The sequence below is a fragment of the Haemaphysalis longicornis genome, unplaced genomic scaffold (assembly GCF_048455015.1).
Source record: "Haemaphysalis longicornis isolate Haplotype H1 unplaced genomic scaffold, Haemaphysalis longicornis Haplotype H1 scaffold_10, whole genome shotgun sequence".
Taxonomy (NCBI): Eukaryota; Metazoa; Arthropoda; class Arachnida; order Ixodida; family Ixodidae; genus Haemaphysalis; species Haemaphysalis longicornis.
Window position 1 is genome coordinate 59,400,467 of NW_027526204.1, and position 16,918 is coordinate 59,417,384.

The following is a 16,918-nucleotide window of genomic DNA, read 5'->3' on the forward strand; positions in this document are numbered from 1 at the left end:
TGTAAGACAATGAGTATACTAGGAAATACGCGGTAAAAAAATGTAAATACGTACATTTCCAGTATGCACACATAGTGGCATTACATAGGATGTGTGACAACTCAAGGCACTAAAAATAAGGTACTACACCATGCATCCTAAGGCATTGTTGGAACCATTGTAGAAACATTAAAGAGATCTAAAAATCAAAACACCAAACGTGCATTCAGCACATTAAAAGACATTGTTGAAACCTTTTTCGAAACGTCAAAAAAACCCTAAAAATTAAAACACCAAACGGGCATTTAGTACAATAAAAGACAACGTTGAAATCGTCAAAACATTAAAAAAGATCTCTAAAAATCCAAAACACCAAACGGGAATTCAGCACATTGAAAGACATCGTTGAAGTCGTCAAAACGTTAAAAAAGATCTCCAAAAATCAAAACACCAAATGGACATTAAGTGCATTCAAAATCATTGTCGAAATCATCGTCGAAATGGTAAAAGATCTCCAAAAATTGAAAAACACCAAACAGGGATTCAGTACATGCAGAGACATTGTTGAAATAACCTCCTAAAGTTGACAATTCATAAATTCTTTTAGACCGCACATTTCCTTGTACACTTTAACATCACGGTAAAGGTACTACAGCAGTTTTTGCCATTAAAAGCCCATGCACTATGCTCTCAGCAGTGAAGTAGCAAGGCTGTGACCACCATCCATGGTGTGCTATTAGAATTGTAAAGATACCACTACTCTTACTCTAAAAGGAACAAAACGCAGCAGAAATAAAAAGAAGCTTCGCGTGATCATTGTTGAGTGCAAATCAGTTGTGCGTCATTCTCAGGTACTTCAAACCCCTCCCCTCACATGTGTAGGGTTGAAACAGGACCCGCATCATTGCAGTGGTTAGTTGAGGTTCTGTGTCTTGAGCCAGTCGTGGTACTTGTTGAGCATGTGGTCGTTAGGCTTGACCTGGAAACAACAGACATTGGGCAAAGCAGCCGTTATTGCACAATGTTTTTTTTCAACGAGAACACCAACTGCAGAAAGAGCAGTCAGCAGAAATCGAAATAGAGAAAGGAAGACTCTTGTACGAAGAATCACAACTTACGTAACTTTCGTTATTAGGTCCTCAAACAGGATGTTGAGCTTAAAAAGTTACATAGCTTACAATGCGAGTATAGCACAAAGCTTTGCTTAGCCTCTGTTTTAGAACATCCGATCCTGAAGGATTCCAGTCAACATTTTTTAGAAATGGTGACCCAATTCTCCCTGCCTTTATTCAGCCCTAGCTACCCTGTTTCCTCACCTTTCAATGCTACCAGGGCTTACACATAAACATGTTAGTGAGGGGTACAGGCTTGTTTTACTTGCTATGGTCAACTCTTACCTAGCCAAACTCTAGAGCTTGGTGGTCCTTTTAGAAGAAAAAAAAAAAAAAAAAGAAGAATGCTCCCACTAACGCGCAAGATTTGAAGGGAGCGAAGCTGTACGCAACCTTCACGACCATCACGAAGGTTTAAGTCTACGATTGCAGCCGATCATTCGCTTCTTCTTTGCTGCCGCAACGACCTTTACTCCATCCTTGTTGCTGTATACATGTGAGCTTCTTTCATTTTTCTGGAAGTGACAATCATTGGACATCACCTTGGAGGTGCGTACGCTATGACGTGTATATCTTGTTCCGAGCAAATGTTGCCACGATTACGGCGAACGCTGGAGTTTTTGTTTTTTTGGCCAATCTTGGCTTATCTACTGAAGCGAATAAGCTCGGCTTGGCAGACTTGTGCTGGGCGGTTGTCGCGAGGCACCCACATACGATTTCTAGGCATTTTCGTGGTTTTGTTAACTGCCAGGCGGTCGCTATGAGTCCCACACTCACGCGCACACGCTCGGCAATTTTTTAGTATTTTTTAACTGCACACATGAAAAATTACAACTTGCTCAACAGCTTTGCTGTTAAAGATCCTTTGAGGACCCCCAGTGACAGGTAGCTGAATGCCTGAAATTTGGCGATCACATTTTTGAGCCTTCGTGTAGATGGTGTAGGGAACTACAGACGACTTTGGACTATCGGTGAGCAGAAAAACAGGTTAAGCCTCATCTGTTGCAACCACGACCATTCTTTATTAGTCTGTGAATAAGTGTGCCATTACAATAAGCACTTGATTGTGCCCTTAATGGATGCAGAGCCGTGCCTTTGCTTACAATATCCACTCGTACGAAGCTCAAATGAGGGAGCTACCTGTGTGAAGTCGTGGACAGCGTGTTTGGGTCGCATATAGAAAGGACTGAAGCTCTAATTGACAGTACAAACATGCGAGTGAGCTCAGAGAGGCTTACAAGTTTTTTCTTTTCCTTTTACAGAAACGCTTCCACCAATGTGCAGGCATACACCCAAAAATGAAATGAACGAACGCGGCTATGATTAATTTTTTGGTTGCCGAAGCATTTTTCTCAAAACAATATTTTTTTTTGTTGAGTGCACTTGCATGGTTGCTGTGCTATTTCCCCCTCCCCCTTCCCTCCACAAATGGTCAACCACGTGCCCCTTGAACCCCTCACAGCATTCTTGGTTGACCTCTTCCTTGGAAAGCAATAAAGTTGTTTCTCTCTCTCTAATAAAACAAACGAGATAGACCAGCAGCGGGAGGAGAGAAGTGGTGTCCACACCTTCTTCCACTCGTTGATGCAGAAGATGCGGTATGAGTCGTTGCCATACTTGCCAATGCCGTGCAGCTCGTTGGGGTAGCGCCACTCCTTGGTCAGGTACTCCTCTGCAACGATCGTTGGCTCGTAAAACGTCACGCACAACAGGAACAGGCATAGAAGAGGACACAGGGCAGTGTTTTGGGGATGCCGATGAAATCCACACTGCTTTTGGACCTCAGTCCAACCCATTTTTCTCCTCAAATTTCCTGTTTTCCTACCTGTACCACTCTTCAAACTCCTTACAAATGCCTGGCCTGGGGCCAGAGAGAAATGTTTGAGCCTTGATGTGATCAAATCAGCCACATAATAAGTGATGCGAGCTGAATGTAAGAAAAGGTTTTAGTGTTGAGTGCGACACCTGGAAAGTTTGAATGTCAGCATGCAGTGGGCCACTATTTATCCTTTGTGCTGCAGCCGATTTCCTGATGACGATCGTAGCTGGCATGACCTGTACAGTGATCTGAGTAAGAGTTGTGAAGCTGTACTGACCTATAAAGGGACTCTGCAACCCTTCCGATATACACTGTCACCATTTTCTTTGCACCTGGAAGCACTACAAAAGCTTTCATTATCATCAGCTTGGAGGGGCACTGTGTGATTTGCTCATCGCAGCAGATAGGCCTTTCGTTCCTGCTTTGCTCTTGTGGTGATTTTTAAAGTGCAGAGCACTTTAGTGGCTCGCCTCGTCATCGTAGCTCGCTCGCTGGACCAAAGCAGAGCCACACGGCGTTCTGTCGTCACGGCGTAACCCAGAGGCTTCGAAAGCCACGCCGTTTCATAAGCGTTAGAAACTCGTGAACCGCTGGCGCTTGTCATACCGTTGCTTACCGCAAAGAAAACTGTAGGTACATTTGGGGCAAGATATACGTAATTTACCGCCAGCACCCATGTTCATTTAGTTGGGAACGCTCACTGGGTTGGTTTTTATGAAAGTAAGCAAAAAAAAGTGGCAATGCAACACCAGCACATGCAGGAGGAAAAGCAAGCACGAAAAGAACAGAACTCCCGCTGGCGCTGTTTCAGGCAGGCGGCGCGCAAGCACTGCGGAGGCGGGAAATTTGAATTGCATTGGGTGGTAGCAGTGAGCGGATAATGGCGCTTCAGCCCATTATGGCGAATCTCTGCTCTGCACATCCGACAGCTTTCACACAGAGTGGAATGGCTTTAATTTTTTTAAAGTAGCTACTAGAAGGAAGCTGGCCTATAGCCACTGAACTGCCCTAATGTCGTCATTTGAAGAACGCCAATACCAGGCAACAGAGGAAAATCTTTTGAACCAGTTCCCCAGTTATCTGATGTGCATAGAGCAGAAATTTTTGGCTGAGGTAGTTTGCGACCCCCTAGTGTAAGTACTGGATGTTCTGGTTGACTACGTTCTGCAAGCATTTAAGATTTGAAAAAAGGTGAATAAATTGTTGAACAAAATTAAATTGTTAAATTGTTGAGATCAAACAGCAGCGTAGAAACACGGACACTAGGGGAAGAAAATGACAGGACGATGCCGATGTTCAGAGATGTTCAACCAATACCAACTCGCCCAAATGTTGACCTTCTCAAGAAAGTGTTGCAGGGTCTCTTTAAATTTACAGCCAGCAGATTGATCTTGTACAACAATTAGCTCTCATGGTTTGTTTTTCCCTTCCTCCAAAACTGTTCCCCCCTCCCCCACACTTGCACTTGCAGCGACGGCGCGCGAAGGAATATTTCTAACCGATCAGCTAAGCTGTGTACGCTCGGTTATGAACTGCAGGAAAACACCAGGTGTTGCTGTAATTCAATCGTGATTTTTTTCAAATTAACAAGAGGGAAGCTTGGGGCTGCTGAAGCCCCATGCACCATGCAACCCTCCCCTCCCAGTTAAACTTGCATGACAAAGAAGCCACAATGAACACAAACATTCTTCCAGGTAAGCTGAACAGGGGTGGAGAATCCTGAGTTGTGTGCATTTCAAAAACGTCCATTTTGCTTTCCTCCTCAATCGTAACTCAACTGCAGCTGCGAGGCCTCTGACCAATGACACACCGTTCTACTTGTGTTGCATCGCATCCGGTTTGTCCGTTTTCAGCCAATAGGGGCTCGCTCGGAATGGACACTTTGTAATGGACATGGAACAGACAAAACCGAAGATCCCAGCCCAGGTTTACATGATTACCTGACGCCGCCCATCCCAGGAGGTAAGCACAGGTGCTCAGGGCCGCTCATACTCCAGGTATATCTATATCTGAGTATCGCCAAGATTTTTCTCTTTTGAGGGGAAAGAAAAAACGCAGCAAGGGGAAAGGCCAAAGCACAGAACGAGTGTTTCAAGGAAGCAGAGGAGTAGTGTATTTTCGCACGTATAACCCGCCCCTGCATATATAACCCGCGCCCCCACATTCCGTTGGCGAAAAGAAAAAAAAAGCGTATTGCTTGCATATTTTATACGTAAAAGGATGGACCAAATCTACTACTCAAGCAACATTACACATTGGTTTATGCAAAAGAACTTGCCTCGCTGACTATGTAACTAGATGACTTGCCGCATACCGTACATTTTTCAGGTTGGTATATTGTTGAGCTGTGTGAGCAAAACAAGCACTGTCAATGGGATAACAGTGGCTTAGTCGCTATTACTGCTGTAGGGGCGTTACGGCCCAACAAGCATTGCAGTGAAGCAGCACTAAAGAAAATAGTACCTCGCATATAATCGCACCTCTACTTCACCCCTGAAATTTTCGCGTTTTTGGTGTGGGTTATACACAGGAAAATACGGTAGGCACCCACCGGAGAACTTCTGTATGATGGCTGCCCGCTTCCGGTGCAGGCCAAGTGGCTGCAGCAGCTGGGCGATCTCCTGGGGGTCGGCTTCGATGGCGGCTTGCGCTGTCGGGTACAGGGCCAGGAACTGCCACAGCACGGGAATGGCCGCCTTGCCTGGTTGGACCCATGCGGGCAAGGGGGAACACAGGGTGTCTTGACTACCTCTTTATAAGACCTTAGCTTCAGGTCTTGGCGCACACACGGCATGCAACGGAACCCAACTAAGGCGCTCAGTTAAAGGGGCCACGAAACAAAATACAACTTTGTTTAATTTGAAAGAGTTGGCCTCTGGTAACTCCAAGCTCTATTGCAGCTGCAAAGGACACTTTGTTTTACTGAAAAAACACAAGGAACAGTCAAAAACTTAAGGGGCAATGTGGCTCTTGAAACAATCTCTTTTAATATTTAAGTAACCTCCATGAAAGTGAAACTTGCCAGTCTTGCTGCTTTTTACCTACTGAGTTCAGGTATGCCACTATTTTTTCAGTTGGTCAATTATCTCACGAGACAATTAGAGATAATTAGTCATTTTTGGAGGAACAATCGACAAAACAGTGCTAGTCCTGTGACAGAACTGTAATCTTTATATTTTCCAATACTATGAACTGTGGTGAATGCAATAAGAGAATCATTTTTTGATGCACTGCTTGGAACTAATTTTACAGCTCATTAAACTTTGGTGTTTGAAATGGGCGTTCAAATTGGTTCCTTGCCGCTGGTACCAACAAGGTTTAATGAGCTGTGAAATTAGTTCCAAGCGGTGCATGAGAAAATCACTTCTCTCACTGCACTCATCAGGGTTCATAGTGTTGGAAAATACAAAGATTACAGGTATGTGACTAGCACTGTTTTGTCTATTGTTCCTACAAAAATGACTAATTATCTCTAATTGTCTCGTGAGATAATTGACCAACTGAAAAAATAGTGGCATATCTGAAATCAGTAGGAAAAAAGCAGCAAGACTGGCAAGTTTAACAGAGCTTACTTAGAAATTAAAAGGAGCTGTTTTAAGAGAAGTGTCCCCCCTTGATGTGGCCAAGGAGTAGTCACTGGTTTGTACATTTTCTTTAATACTTCGGTTATTTTATCGAAGTTTGTGGTACAACTCGTGTCACTGTTACCAGAAAAATGCAGTCCAAAAGTGTTCTTTGTCTTCATGGCTCCTTCAAGAAAGACAAAACAGCTCAACCACGTACGTAAGCCTGATTCTACCAAGCTTCAAGAGGTCACCTCAGGCAAATTAGGGCCCAGTCTTAACAAGACAAAAAATAAGACGCGTTATGGCTCTTCACCGAGAAAAAGTTTCTGCTCACAGACAAAACTTGAGAGCAGGCATTTTTATTTTGTTGTTTCACTCACTTTTTGTGCGACGTTTACTTACAACGCCACAAGTACCGAGTTAGGCAGGGCCCATTCTGGCAGCAGTTAAATGTTTGTTTATCCAAAGTTTTGTTAGTAACATAGTCATCAGCTTATTTCTATTCAAGCTTTTTCATTATTCTGCACAACTGGAATAAAAAACATCGCAGAAACTCCCAAGCGGAATCGTCGAATAAATGCTCGAGCCACTCTGCTATAAACATTTTGAAGTCGGCTTCACTGCTTAACACACGTGCACTGCTACAAAGGCTCTGATACCAATGAGGAAGGCCCTAGATATTTTTATAACAGCATTTTCGTAGGTGGCAGAAGTGTGACATCAGGCCTTACACATCGCTCAGCCCACATAGAAATGCTTACACATTTTGGACAAAATTACAAAAATTACAAGCATGCACAACAAGTATAGCAAACTTTTTCTCAAGGTTTATAATAAGTGTCACATGTACCTTAGCGCCTGAACTCTAGTGAGGAACTAGACGAAATCAGGAAGATGAAACCACCGCCTGAAGGTTACCTGTTGTCCGGTTCAGGAAGATGGTCGCAATGAGCACCTTCCACGGATCCCTGTACAGCTTCTCCTGGACCAAATTGTACGGCGATTTCGGGGGAACCCAGGGCCTGAACCCAATCTTCAATCCAAGTGACCGGCCCGGCCCCCTAAAGTACGGACTCCTTTTCAGCTTCGACCCTCTTCGTCCTACGTCGTCTGCTGCACTTTGAACATCTCTGCTTTTCTGCCATCGATCGTCTGCGCTCCTGTTGACAGCCGCTTCTCGTCTTCGACGAGTCGTGGACTTCAATGACTGCCTGCCCTCCTTAACACCATCTGGAGATTCCTCCTTTTCAACAGAAAAGGTAGGTGTATTGTCTACTTCAAGTGTTGCATCGTCCAGCGGGCATTCTGTTGATCTCGTGTCCCCTCTTAACCAACGTCCACCTTTTCCACTGGCCCGCTTCTTGACGGCACTCTTACCTCTGCGATGACCCACTGACCTTCGAACTCTAAGTGTGCGGGGCTGTGTGGTGATGTTATCTCCCGCTTCTCTCTCCCCACCAGTCATGCGGTGCTCCGCATCGTCTGCTTCGTCGTCTGCGTTCTCGCTGTAAAGTATCCCACCACTGTCATCAAGATTCCTTTCCGAAGTTGACTCCCTCTGTCGATCGCTTGAAAGGCTCAACTTCGAGCTGTCTTTGTCTGCCAGAGGGGACGCTGTCTCACTAACTACAAACGCTGCATCACCCGGCCGGCTTCTTTCTTCGTGTGCTACCTTCACCTTGCGACTAGCGACTATGCGTTTGGGTTTTGTGATGGGCTCAGTGGATTTAGGCAGTTCAGCCACTTCAGGTCTTCCGTCATCCCGGTGGAAGTCAAGGTTGTCCTGAGAGTCTTCCGTGTTTGTTGCCAGCTCACTTGGATTGCGAATTTCACATTCCACGTCGGTTGAGTACCTTGCCCTCTTTGCCGTTTCTGGCTTGACCTGTGAGTCAGCTGTGGCAGCTTCGTTATGTAGTCGTTCTTTGAGAGATGGGATGCCAGCCAAGGCCTCTTGCTGGAGCCCATACTCGAGGAGCCGAGCTAATCGTGGGCCTTGAAAATGTGGAAAAAGAAAAAAAGAACAGGAAGCAGCTATGCGTAATCAGGAACTCTTTCATTTTTGAAACATTTATCACGTCGAACGAGCTAGCCCAAGCTGGATATTTTGTTTTGAAAGTTAAATGTCTCAAGGGTGTTATCACCAATATGACTCGACCTGCTTTGCTTAGTGCAACTGTAGAGTGTAAAAAGGCGAGAAAGGTTTGCACTCTTAAAGGCATTCTGAAGTAAGAGCACAGTAAAAAAGTGCAGTAGGGATAAAAGTATTCACTTCAGTTGTGGTTTCCTGTAATTTCAAATGGCACCGAAGGCAGATTATTGAGCTTTACCTACTAATAAAAGAAATTTCATTTATTGATTTGTGCATGAAAGGAAACGCTTGGCTTGTAGTGGCAGCCATCTCACCCGACTACTCCTGAATAATTTGCTCTAGCCTTTATCCGCATTCGTACACACGAGCGAAACGTGCACAGGTTATTTTTGTATTTTGTCTTCCAAAAGTTTGCTAAAAAATTTCACCTGCCAGAAGTTTGCCAGGCATGATCGAAGCTTACAGTGGCTGTTTATTTTTCTGAATATCTGTTTTAATGTTCTGTCATTAACAACCACGAAACATTACTAATTATCACTATTACCCTAGACAGAAACTATCGGCTCAAATAATCCGTTCCTCCTTTGACTTAGACCACCTCTTACAAATCGCACAGACAGGCAACAACTACAAAATTTCCACGAGTGATATCCTCAACATGGAGAGCACAGTCATAATAAATTTGCAGCCACATTTCAGTGGGCACTTGCGTCGTCCATAACACTGCAATACCAGCACTGAAAGAGGGAAGGGCTACTATAATTATCCCCGTTGTTGAAGTACGATAGGCACAACAATTAACGATGCAAAGCGAGCATCGCGAATTAGGAAACAAAGTTGGACAGAAGCCATCATGGCTCAGAATAAGAGGATTACGGATTGGAGTTGGAGCCCTCGTGCGATGACAAACTATGGGCGAACCGTTCGAGAAACCGAGTGGATGTTGAGGGGTGGCGAAAGATGTTGAGAGAGACGACAAAACTTTGGGCCAAAGAACGGTTCCAGACAAGACAGAATAGCGGCGGTTGGGCGTCAATGGGAGATGACTTTGATGATGAAGATGATACATTCCTCGCAACAACTCGTGGCAACAAAGACTTTGATGCATTTGCTTACACAATGATGAATCTGATACACACAATAAAAGACAGCGATTGATGCCCGCAAAAAACTTGCGTTGGAAAAACCTGCGTAGATTGATTGGTAGTAGGGTTTAACGAGCTGAAGCAACACTTGGGCTATGAGGTGCGCCGTAGTGAAGGGCTCCGGATTAATTTTGACCACCTGGGAACTTTAAATGTGCGCCGAAATGTCGACACAGAGGCGTTTTTGCTTTTCTCCTCCATCAGAAAAGTGGCCGCCGCAGCCGGGAATCGAACCCGCTCCCTTGGACTCAGCAGCACAACGCCACGGCCGCTGAGCCACCACGACAGCTGAAAAGGCCGTGTCTGCAAGCCAGAGTGTCGCACTTTCCTAAACAGTTTTTTGTCACCACTGACAGAAATTACTGTGGTAAAATGTCAGACCACACCAAGCAGCAGAGTTCGTAGCTGCACGCTCTATCAAGCTTTCCACTACACGGGAAGGCTGTTTTGCATGGACACAGTATCGCGGTCAGTGCAATGGGACACACAGTATTCAAGCAAGACAAATTCACCCACAGACTCCTCTGCCCCTTGTTGTTACTAACAACGCCGCCTGTATAAACATTGCCTGACACGTGAGCGAAAAATGGCCAAACAGCCACTCTCCTGCTGCTCTCTCTTACCCTTTCCCACTCCGTAGCCTTTCTGAGTGCTTTTAGGGACATTACTATAGTGCAGTGCCCTTAGTTCGCCAATTTATCAGCGGACCGTATTAGTTTTGTGCATTTTCTGGTTGTGTGCGTTGTTTGTACTGCCTTTCTAGTTACCTGGTCACGCCTTGTGTTTTTTCTACTTTTCTTTCTCATTTTCTCCTTTAATATGTACTGCTGTCCTTTCATTCCCTTTCATTTCCCGTATCCCCTCCCCCCTGAGTAGGGTAGCCAACCGGTCAGTATTCTGGTTAACCTCCCTGCCTTTCCTGTACTATTCCTTCCTTCCTTCATGTCCGCCAGCCAGCGCTGCCTCTCGGAAACTATGCAAAATAGTTGACAGTTTGTCTAGCGTTCCCGGGCGGCGCTCCGACGCCTTCGATGGAAGCTGACAGATACACGCTGTAGAAGTGGGTGCAGTGTTCGCGACTCGCGAGCAGTGACATAAGGCGGGCCGTCCGCCGGCACGCGCCACTACCGCATGGGTGCCTGAACTAAGCGTCCCTACCACTCCCATTGGAAAGCGGGTGACGCGTTAGGCAATGTTTATACAGGCGGCGTTGTTACAAATCACAGATCCAGGAACTCTGGGACCAAGTGCAGAATTGGGACCTACTTGCATCAACTTCTTTGAAATGATTGATTGATTGTAGGATTTTAATGCGCCGACGCAGCGCAGGCGATGAGGCGCGCCGTAGTGGAGGGCTCCGGATTAATTTTGACCACCTGGGGATCTTTATCGTGCGTCGAAATCTCGTACACACGGGCGTTCTTGCTTTTCGCCTCCATCAGAAAAGCGGCCGCCACAGCCGGGAATCGAACCCGCGACCTCGTGCTCAGCAGTGAGCCACCTAGCCACTGAGCCACCACGGCGGGTCTTCTTTGAAATGCACGACTAAATACCAAAAAATGCATCACATTCAAATTCAGTTACTATAGTGTAGCGTGGGCTGCCTGAATTCACTGCAACGCCGTGCTCAACAGTTGAGTGCACTTCACTAGATGCGTATTCACATGCTGTAATCCTGCACTAAAATCTGAACACAAGAATTTTCCCGTTCACCCAATTTCAAGGTCCCGGCTTGTGAACACAAATTGACGACGCAACATGGCTTTACGTGCAAATTGTCACGACTAAACCATGTTTTTCGAAGTGAACCAAGGCAGTGCTATACTACAGTCGAGTCCACTTATAATGATACCGTCTATAACAATATATCGGATATAACGATGAACAGCTATTGCACTGTCAACTTTTGTATTCTTTCTATGGTAAAATAAACCGTTTATTACAATGCTCCAGTGCCACGATATCGGATATAACGATTGAATCCGGTTACATTGTGCACCAAAAGTGCAACAGCGACGACTCTAATGACGCGGTTGCGCAGCCTACTCAGGTAGTGCCTTCGTAGGAGGCCCAATGCGTGACACAGTCCCTCGAGGACTTTGTTTGAGCCAAGGACATTTACCTCAACTAGGTGAAGCACCTATAGATGCTCTTGGAAAAGATTTGCGCTAGCTTCACACGCGGCAAACAAAGGTGACCGACTGTGGCTTCTTTTCCGTAAATAATAGTAGTACGAGCTTGCTGGCATGCGAATAAAATATTTTGAGCTCTGTTCTGTCATTTTATTTCGCAACCCGCTTATAACAATTATCGTTTATAACGATGGGATTTCCCTGGCTCTTGGATATTGTTATAAGTGGACTAGACTGCATATGAAATTGTAGCAACTGCATGTTCTGGTTCAGCCCTTTGCGCTGCATTTAGTTATAGCCACTTGCTCGTGCGAACCAGTATGTGCACCAAAAACGAGAGATGCAAAGTGAAAAAAAAAGATGACGTAAAAAACATTGTTCCATGACATCAGGGGCTCAAAATTAAGCATGTAGCCATCGTCCATGAAAAGAAATTCCTTACGTTAATGACGGTATACAGTAGCCGACCGTTTTTTCAGACTCCGAAAATTCGGACTTGCTGGACATTCCGGACTTCCCCGAGGAACCACTAATTGTCCTGTAGGAGTAATGACTCGTGGATTTTCTGGACTGCTGTTTTATTCGGACTATTATTCGTTCCACTCCAGGTCCAAAAAATCGGCCGGCTACTGTATATTGATAAAGAAAATTAGGTGAGAAAGTATTTAGCAAGATTGATAGCAAGAACAACTAAGCCATTTCTAGCTGACGTCAGAGAAACATTTTCCAGATATGCATGCGCTATCAAAGTAGTAAGTGAACAAATGGAACCTGATCGCATTCATAGGTTGTTCGTAATACTTTGGCAAGACTCAAATCAACTCTAAAAAAATCCTCTGTTTAAATGGGCATCGTTTGAAGCCAAACAATGCATGGACAGAAACAGTTGCTCGTGATGGAATCTTGTGAAGCCGAGTACTTATTGGACACAAATTTGAAGCAAAGTGCCAGAAATTAAGCACAACACCAAAGAGAACAAAGAGAACTTTTTCAGAAGCTTTGGCTTACATGCTTGGCACTAAAGCACCACTGCGGCAGAGCAGTTGAACATTATTAAAAACTATATGGCTACTGAAACGGTGTTGTGGTTGTAGTGCTTTTTGAAGGGAAACAAAAGAAAGATTAGGTGCACGAAACAGAATGACAATATTGCGGAAATGTCTCAAAAAACGAGAAATAGTCAGGAGAGCTTGTCCTGCAAAGTTCCAACAATGTGTAATGGAATGACAGTGACCACTATTGACTGGTATCTGAAATATGCTAACAACAGAAAAGCTGCTGGTTGGATTTTTGGCTGCAACAGTTCTGATGGAGGCAAAATACAAAAACATCCATGCGTGCGACCCAAGATGATCTTGGCTAAACCCCAGTTCCTCGGTAAGGCTCACCTCAGTGTATGTGTCTATCTTTGGCACCTTTGAGCTCTTTGAGTTTGTGCTTCTGGTGATAATAAAAACGAGAGTTGGGTGTCACGTACCTGAGAAAAAGAGATAATAAATGGTGCCGAAGCCTGCAAGCCACAACTACAGCCTCAGAAGTTCTCTGTTAATTCAGCCCTCCTCATTCCCTTTCCCTGTCACTCACTGCCAACGTCGTGTGGCATGAAATCTCGAATTTTTAAATATTTCATGTGTTTTTTTCGGTTAAAAATGCTTTTCGTGGTTGGAACACAGCTGAGTGAGCGACCAAGGACTAGTTCTGTCAAATTAAACTACAGTGCATTTTGTCTTCAAGGACCCTGGAAGGAAAAGGGCCACTTAAATTCACTTCTCTAAATAGCACAACATAATGAGGTCCAAAGGACCGTAAAGGTGACGGTCGTGGGCAAGTGGTTTTGCAAGTGTCTCGAAGATCAGAGCAGGGTTGAGCACAGAAAACTCAGTTTCTCTCTCGTCTTGCGCGAGAAAATGAGCAAAAGCAAGTTGCTTAGTGTCAGACTTCTGCATGCTCAAACCTTACAGTGTGCACATGCGACACTAGTGTTTCTTGAAACTCAAGTTTCACATAATTACACGAAAAAAATTCCAGGAATGAATATAGTCATACCTCGTTATAGCGAACTAAATACGGAGTTTGTTCGGTCACGCTTCATTTCCATGACGCCTATTCTTTCTATAACGAAACGAAACTGAGGCGTCGAGAGCCGCGCGATACCGGCTATAACGAAGACATATTTGATTTCCGCGAGGCTCAAAACTCGGCAGCTAGCATATTAAAAGCTGAATTTTAAAAAAAGTGGGACGAAACAACCATTTTTTAGTGGCTTGAAAAACTGCACAAGTAAAAAAGGCTCTCTATTGCAAGGACACTCCCAAAAACTTCATTCCACCCAGACTGTGAAAAGCCACCAGGCGGAGGCCAGGTCCTCCTTCAAGTGAATAAGAAGGCTGGCCTGTTTTGCCGAACGAACTTTGTTCTGTCGTAATTTCACAATCTCACAATCCGGTCTGTTTCGTTTGAAATGCCACAAGGAGACAGTTAAGGGGGGACACTGGTCTTGAGGACCGAAAATTTGCCAAAAAATCTATTTTCTGTATAAATTTTATTTGCAATCTACAGGTCCCAAAGAATGTACCTGCAAAGTATCATAGCTGTATCATAAGTATTCACAAAGCTGTCACCCTTTGAAGTCGCCTAAATGACCATTTTTGCCTATGTTTCCAAACTTTGTGCCCTGTTTTCTCAGAGCCGATTTTTTTCCCACCAGGTCAGCTGTCGGGTACAATATCTTGGGATGTACTGGTTCGATTTGTATCATTTTTGCTGCATTCGAAAGCTTATGAACTGAACAGTGCAATAAAACCACGAAAGTACAGAATTTATTTTTGCTGGCACAAGATTTTATGAAGTTAGTTTTACAAAAACATTTTAAATTGATGACCTGACATTTACGAATTTTACAGTGTTTGCAGAAACCATGCTAAAATTACTGCAGGGGTATAGTTGCACTCCCTGGTCCTTCTAGAGCACAAAGGGATAAAAGCTATTTCAGTATTTTATAGCTACATAATGAAAAAATTGCCCGAAACGGAGTGGCATAACATGTTGCACAACTCTAAACTTACACCCCATAGACGAAAACTGACTGCATATTTGTGCTCAGCATGTTGAAATACATTCAATGTGTAAATCTCAAGCACATAGGTTAAAAAATAACAAAAATGTCCCCAAGACCAGTGTCCCCCCTTAAGGGCTACCTTGTTTATAATGGGTTCGAAGCCTAGAACAATGCGTTTTTTATCTAAGATTGTTGCGCGAGCCAGATTGCTGATTTATTAGAGCAGATATTTACCTCTACGGTTACAACAAGTACCAGATATAATGAACTAATTTACTGCCCCGGTACTACTTCCTCATAACAAGGTTAGACTATAAATGACAAACTAATTGATCTTTCCAGATTTAATTATCACAGCTCAAGGCTCACCAGCATGTTAGGAATTTTCCACTAGTTATTAAAGTAATTAATATCTGGCTTACTCTCAGATTCCATTTTTCTGGTTATGGTACATGTTGCCTTTGTTTTTTTTCCAGAAAATGCAACTTGCTTGAAACAAGCTGCTTTAGCAACGCAGCAAAAGACTCCAGTGTTTTCACGTCAGTTCATTTTACAAGTCTCGGGTTTGCGGGCTTCACCGTAGAACAGTTTTCCAAATGTCGAGCCTGTTTCATTATTCGTAAACGAGACACTCAAATTTGGCGAATTTTTGTTTTTTTAATTAAATAAACCCGGAACGAACAAGCTATTTGAAAATAAAAAGAAAAAAAAAACCTCTGCAGGTCGAGGTCAGTTTCCTAAATTAAATTGAAAATAGCAGCCACTGTAAATATCGAGGTAAAAAAGACAAGTTGCTAGATTCTATTCAAGGGGGACACTGGTCTTAAAACAACTTCTAATTTTCAAGTAATCTTTGTGAAACCTGTCAGACTTGCTACTTTTTCCCCACTGATTTTAAATATGCCGTTATCTTTTCGGTTTGTCAATTAGTTACCAAGATAGAGATAATTAGCCATTTTTTGAGGAACAGATAGAACGGTGTTTGCAAAAAAAGTATAATCTTTATATTTTTCAATACTGTGAACCCTCGTGAGTGCAGCGAGAGAATCAGTAGTTCGACGCACCGCTTAAAGGAGCCATGAAGAGAAAATGCAACTTCGTTTAATTTGAAAGAACTAGGATTCAGTATCTCAGTCGGCTCCATTACAGCCTCAAAAGACGTTTTTTTAACGAAAAGAAAAGCAAGAGGTATTTAAAAACTTTCAAACTTTGCGCCACAGCGACGTGTTATGAGCAAGAATGACATCATACGGGCCAACAATAAAACAATTTTCAGTGCGTTAACTGCCCGTTAGCATTCAAGTGATGCGTTCAAATGGAACTAGAGGCCCCATTACAGACGTCCAGTCATGTGTCGTCACGACAGGTCAGTTAGGTGGCCACCAATCGCACAAACAAGGTTCTGTGACGTCATAGAAAAGTTGCGACTAGGGGGTCGCGACTGCCTGACACGTTTTCTTTAATATCTTCGTTATTTGTTCGAAGATTGCGATGATATTGGCATCATTGTTATCGGGACTAAGCAGTCTTTCTAATAAACCCAACTTGTATTTTGTCTTCATGGCTCCTTTAAAACTAAACTTTACAGCTCATTACACTTTGGTGGCACCAGTGGTAAGGAACCATTTTGAGGTCCCAAAATTGCCAAAATTGTCCGCACTATCTCTGCATTCAACTTAAAATGACATTGCATTACATGGTAAATTAATGAGCTGACTCGACCTAAAGCATTGGCTCCCATTACGATAGCACCTTGTTAGGCAAGTATACAGTGACTTAGTTTCACTGAAACGCGGTAAACTTCATTCAGTTCCTTAGTGTTAGGCTTGACTTTGACGCCCCCCGTTGCATTAACTTGCAACCTTCCAAAAACATTGGTGGCTTTCTTTCCAGCATTAAGCAAAGTGCTACACTAAACGAACGTCTCCACAGAAGACGCCACCGCCAGCACGGCTCACAACCAGAGGTCGGCGGACTCGCTCACGAGTCCACTCACTCAGGCTCATTTGGACGCAAAC

General features: G+C 43.9%; 1 protein-coding gene across 1 annotated transcript; it reads right to left on the reverse strand.

The window, feature by feature from the left end:
- Positions 1–892: 892 nt before the first annotated feature.
- On the reverse strand, positions 893–15,275 carry LOC144159861 (methyl-CpG-binding domain protein 4-like). Its single transcript, XM_077691524.1, has 5 exons — positions 15,270–15,275; positions 7,395–7,458; positions 5,462–5,611; positions 2,660–2,763; positions 893–958 (listed from the first exon to the last, which is right to left on the reverse strand). The coding sequence occupies exons 1-5, from the start codon at positions 15,273–15,275 to the stop codon at positions 893–895; spliced, it is 390 nt and encodes a 129-aa protein (XP_077547650.1).
- Positions 15,276–16,918: the final 1,643 nt, after the last annotated feature.

Excerpts from the sequence above, each read along its gene's own strand:
- LOC144159861 (XM_077691524.1), bottom strand. Across the intron at positions 5,612-7,394 it reads CTTCCTGAACCGGACAACAG|GCAAGGCGGCCATTCCCGTG; the intron begins GTAACCTTCAGG and ends GGGTCCAACCAG. Across the intron at positions 2,764-5,461 it reads CATCATACAGAAGTTCTCCG|AGGAGTACCTGACCAAGGAG; the intron begins GTGGGTGCCTAC and ends CGATCGTTGCAG.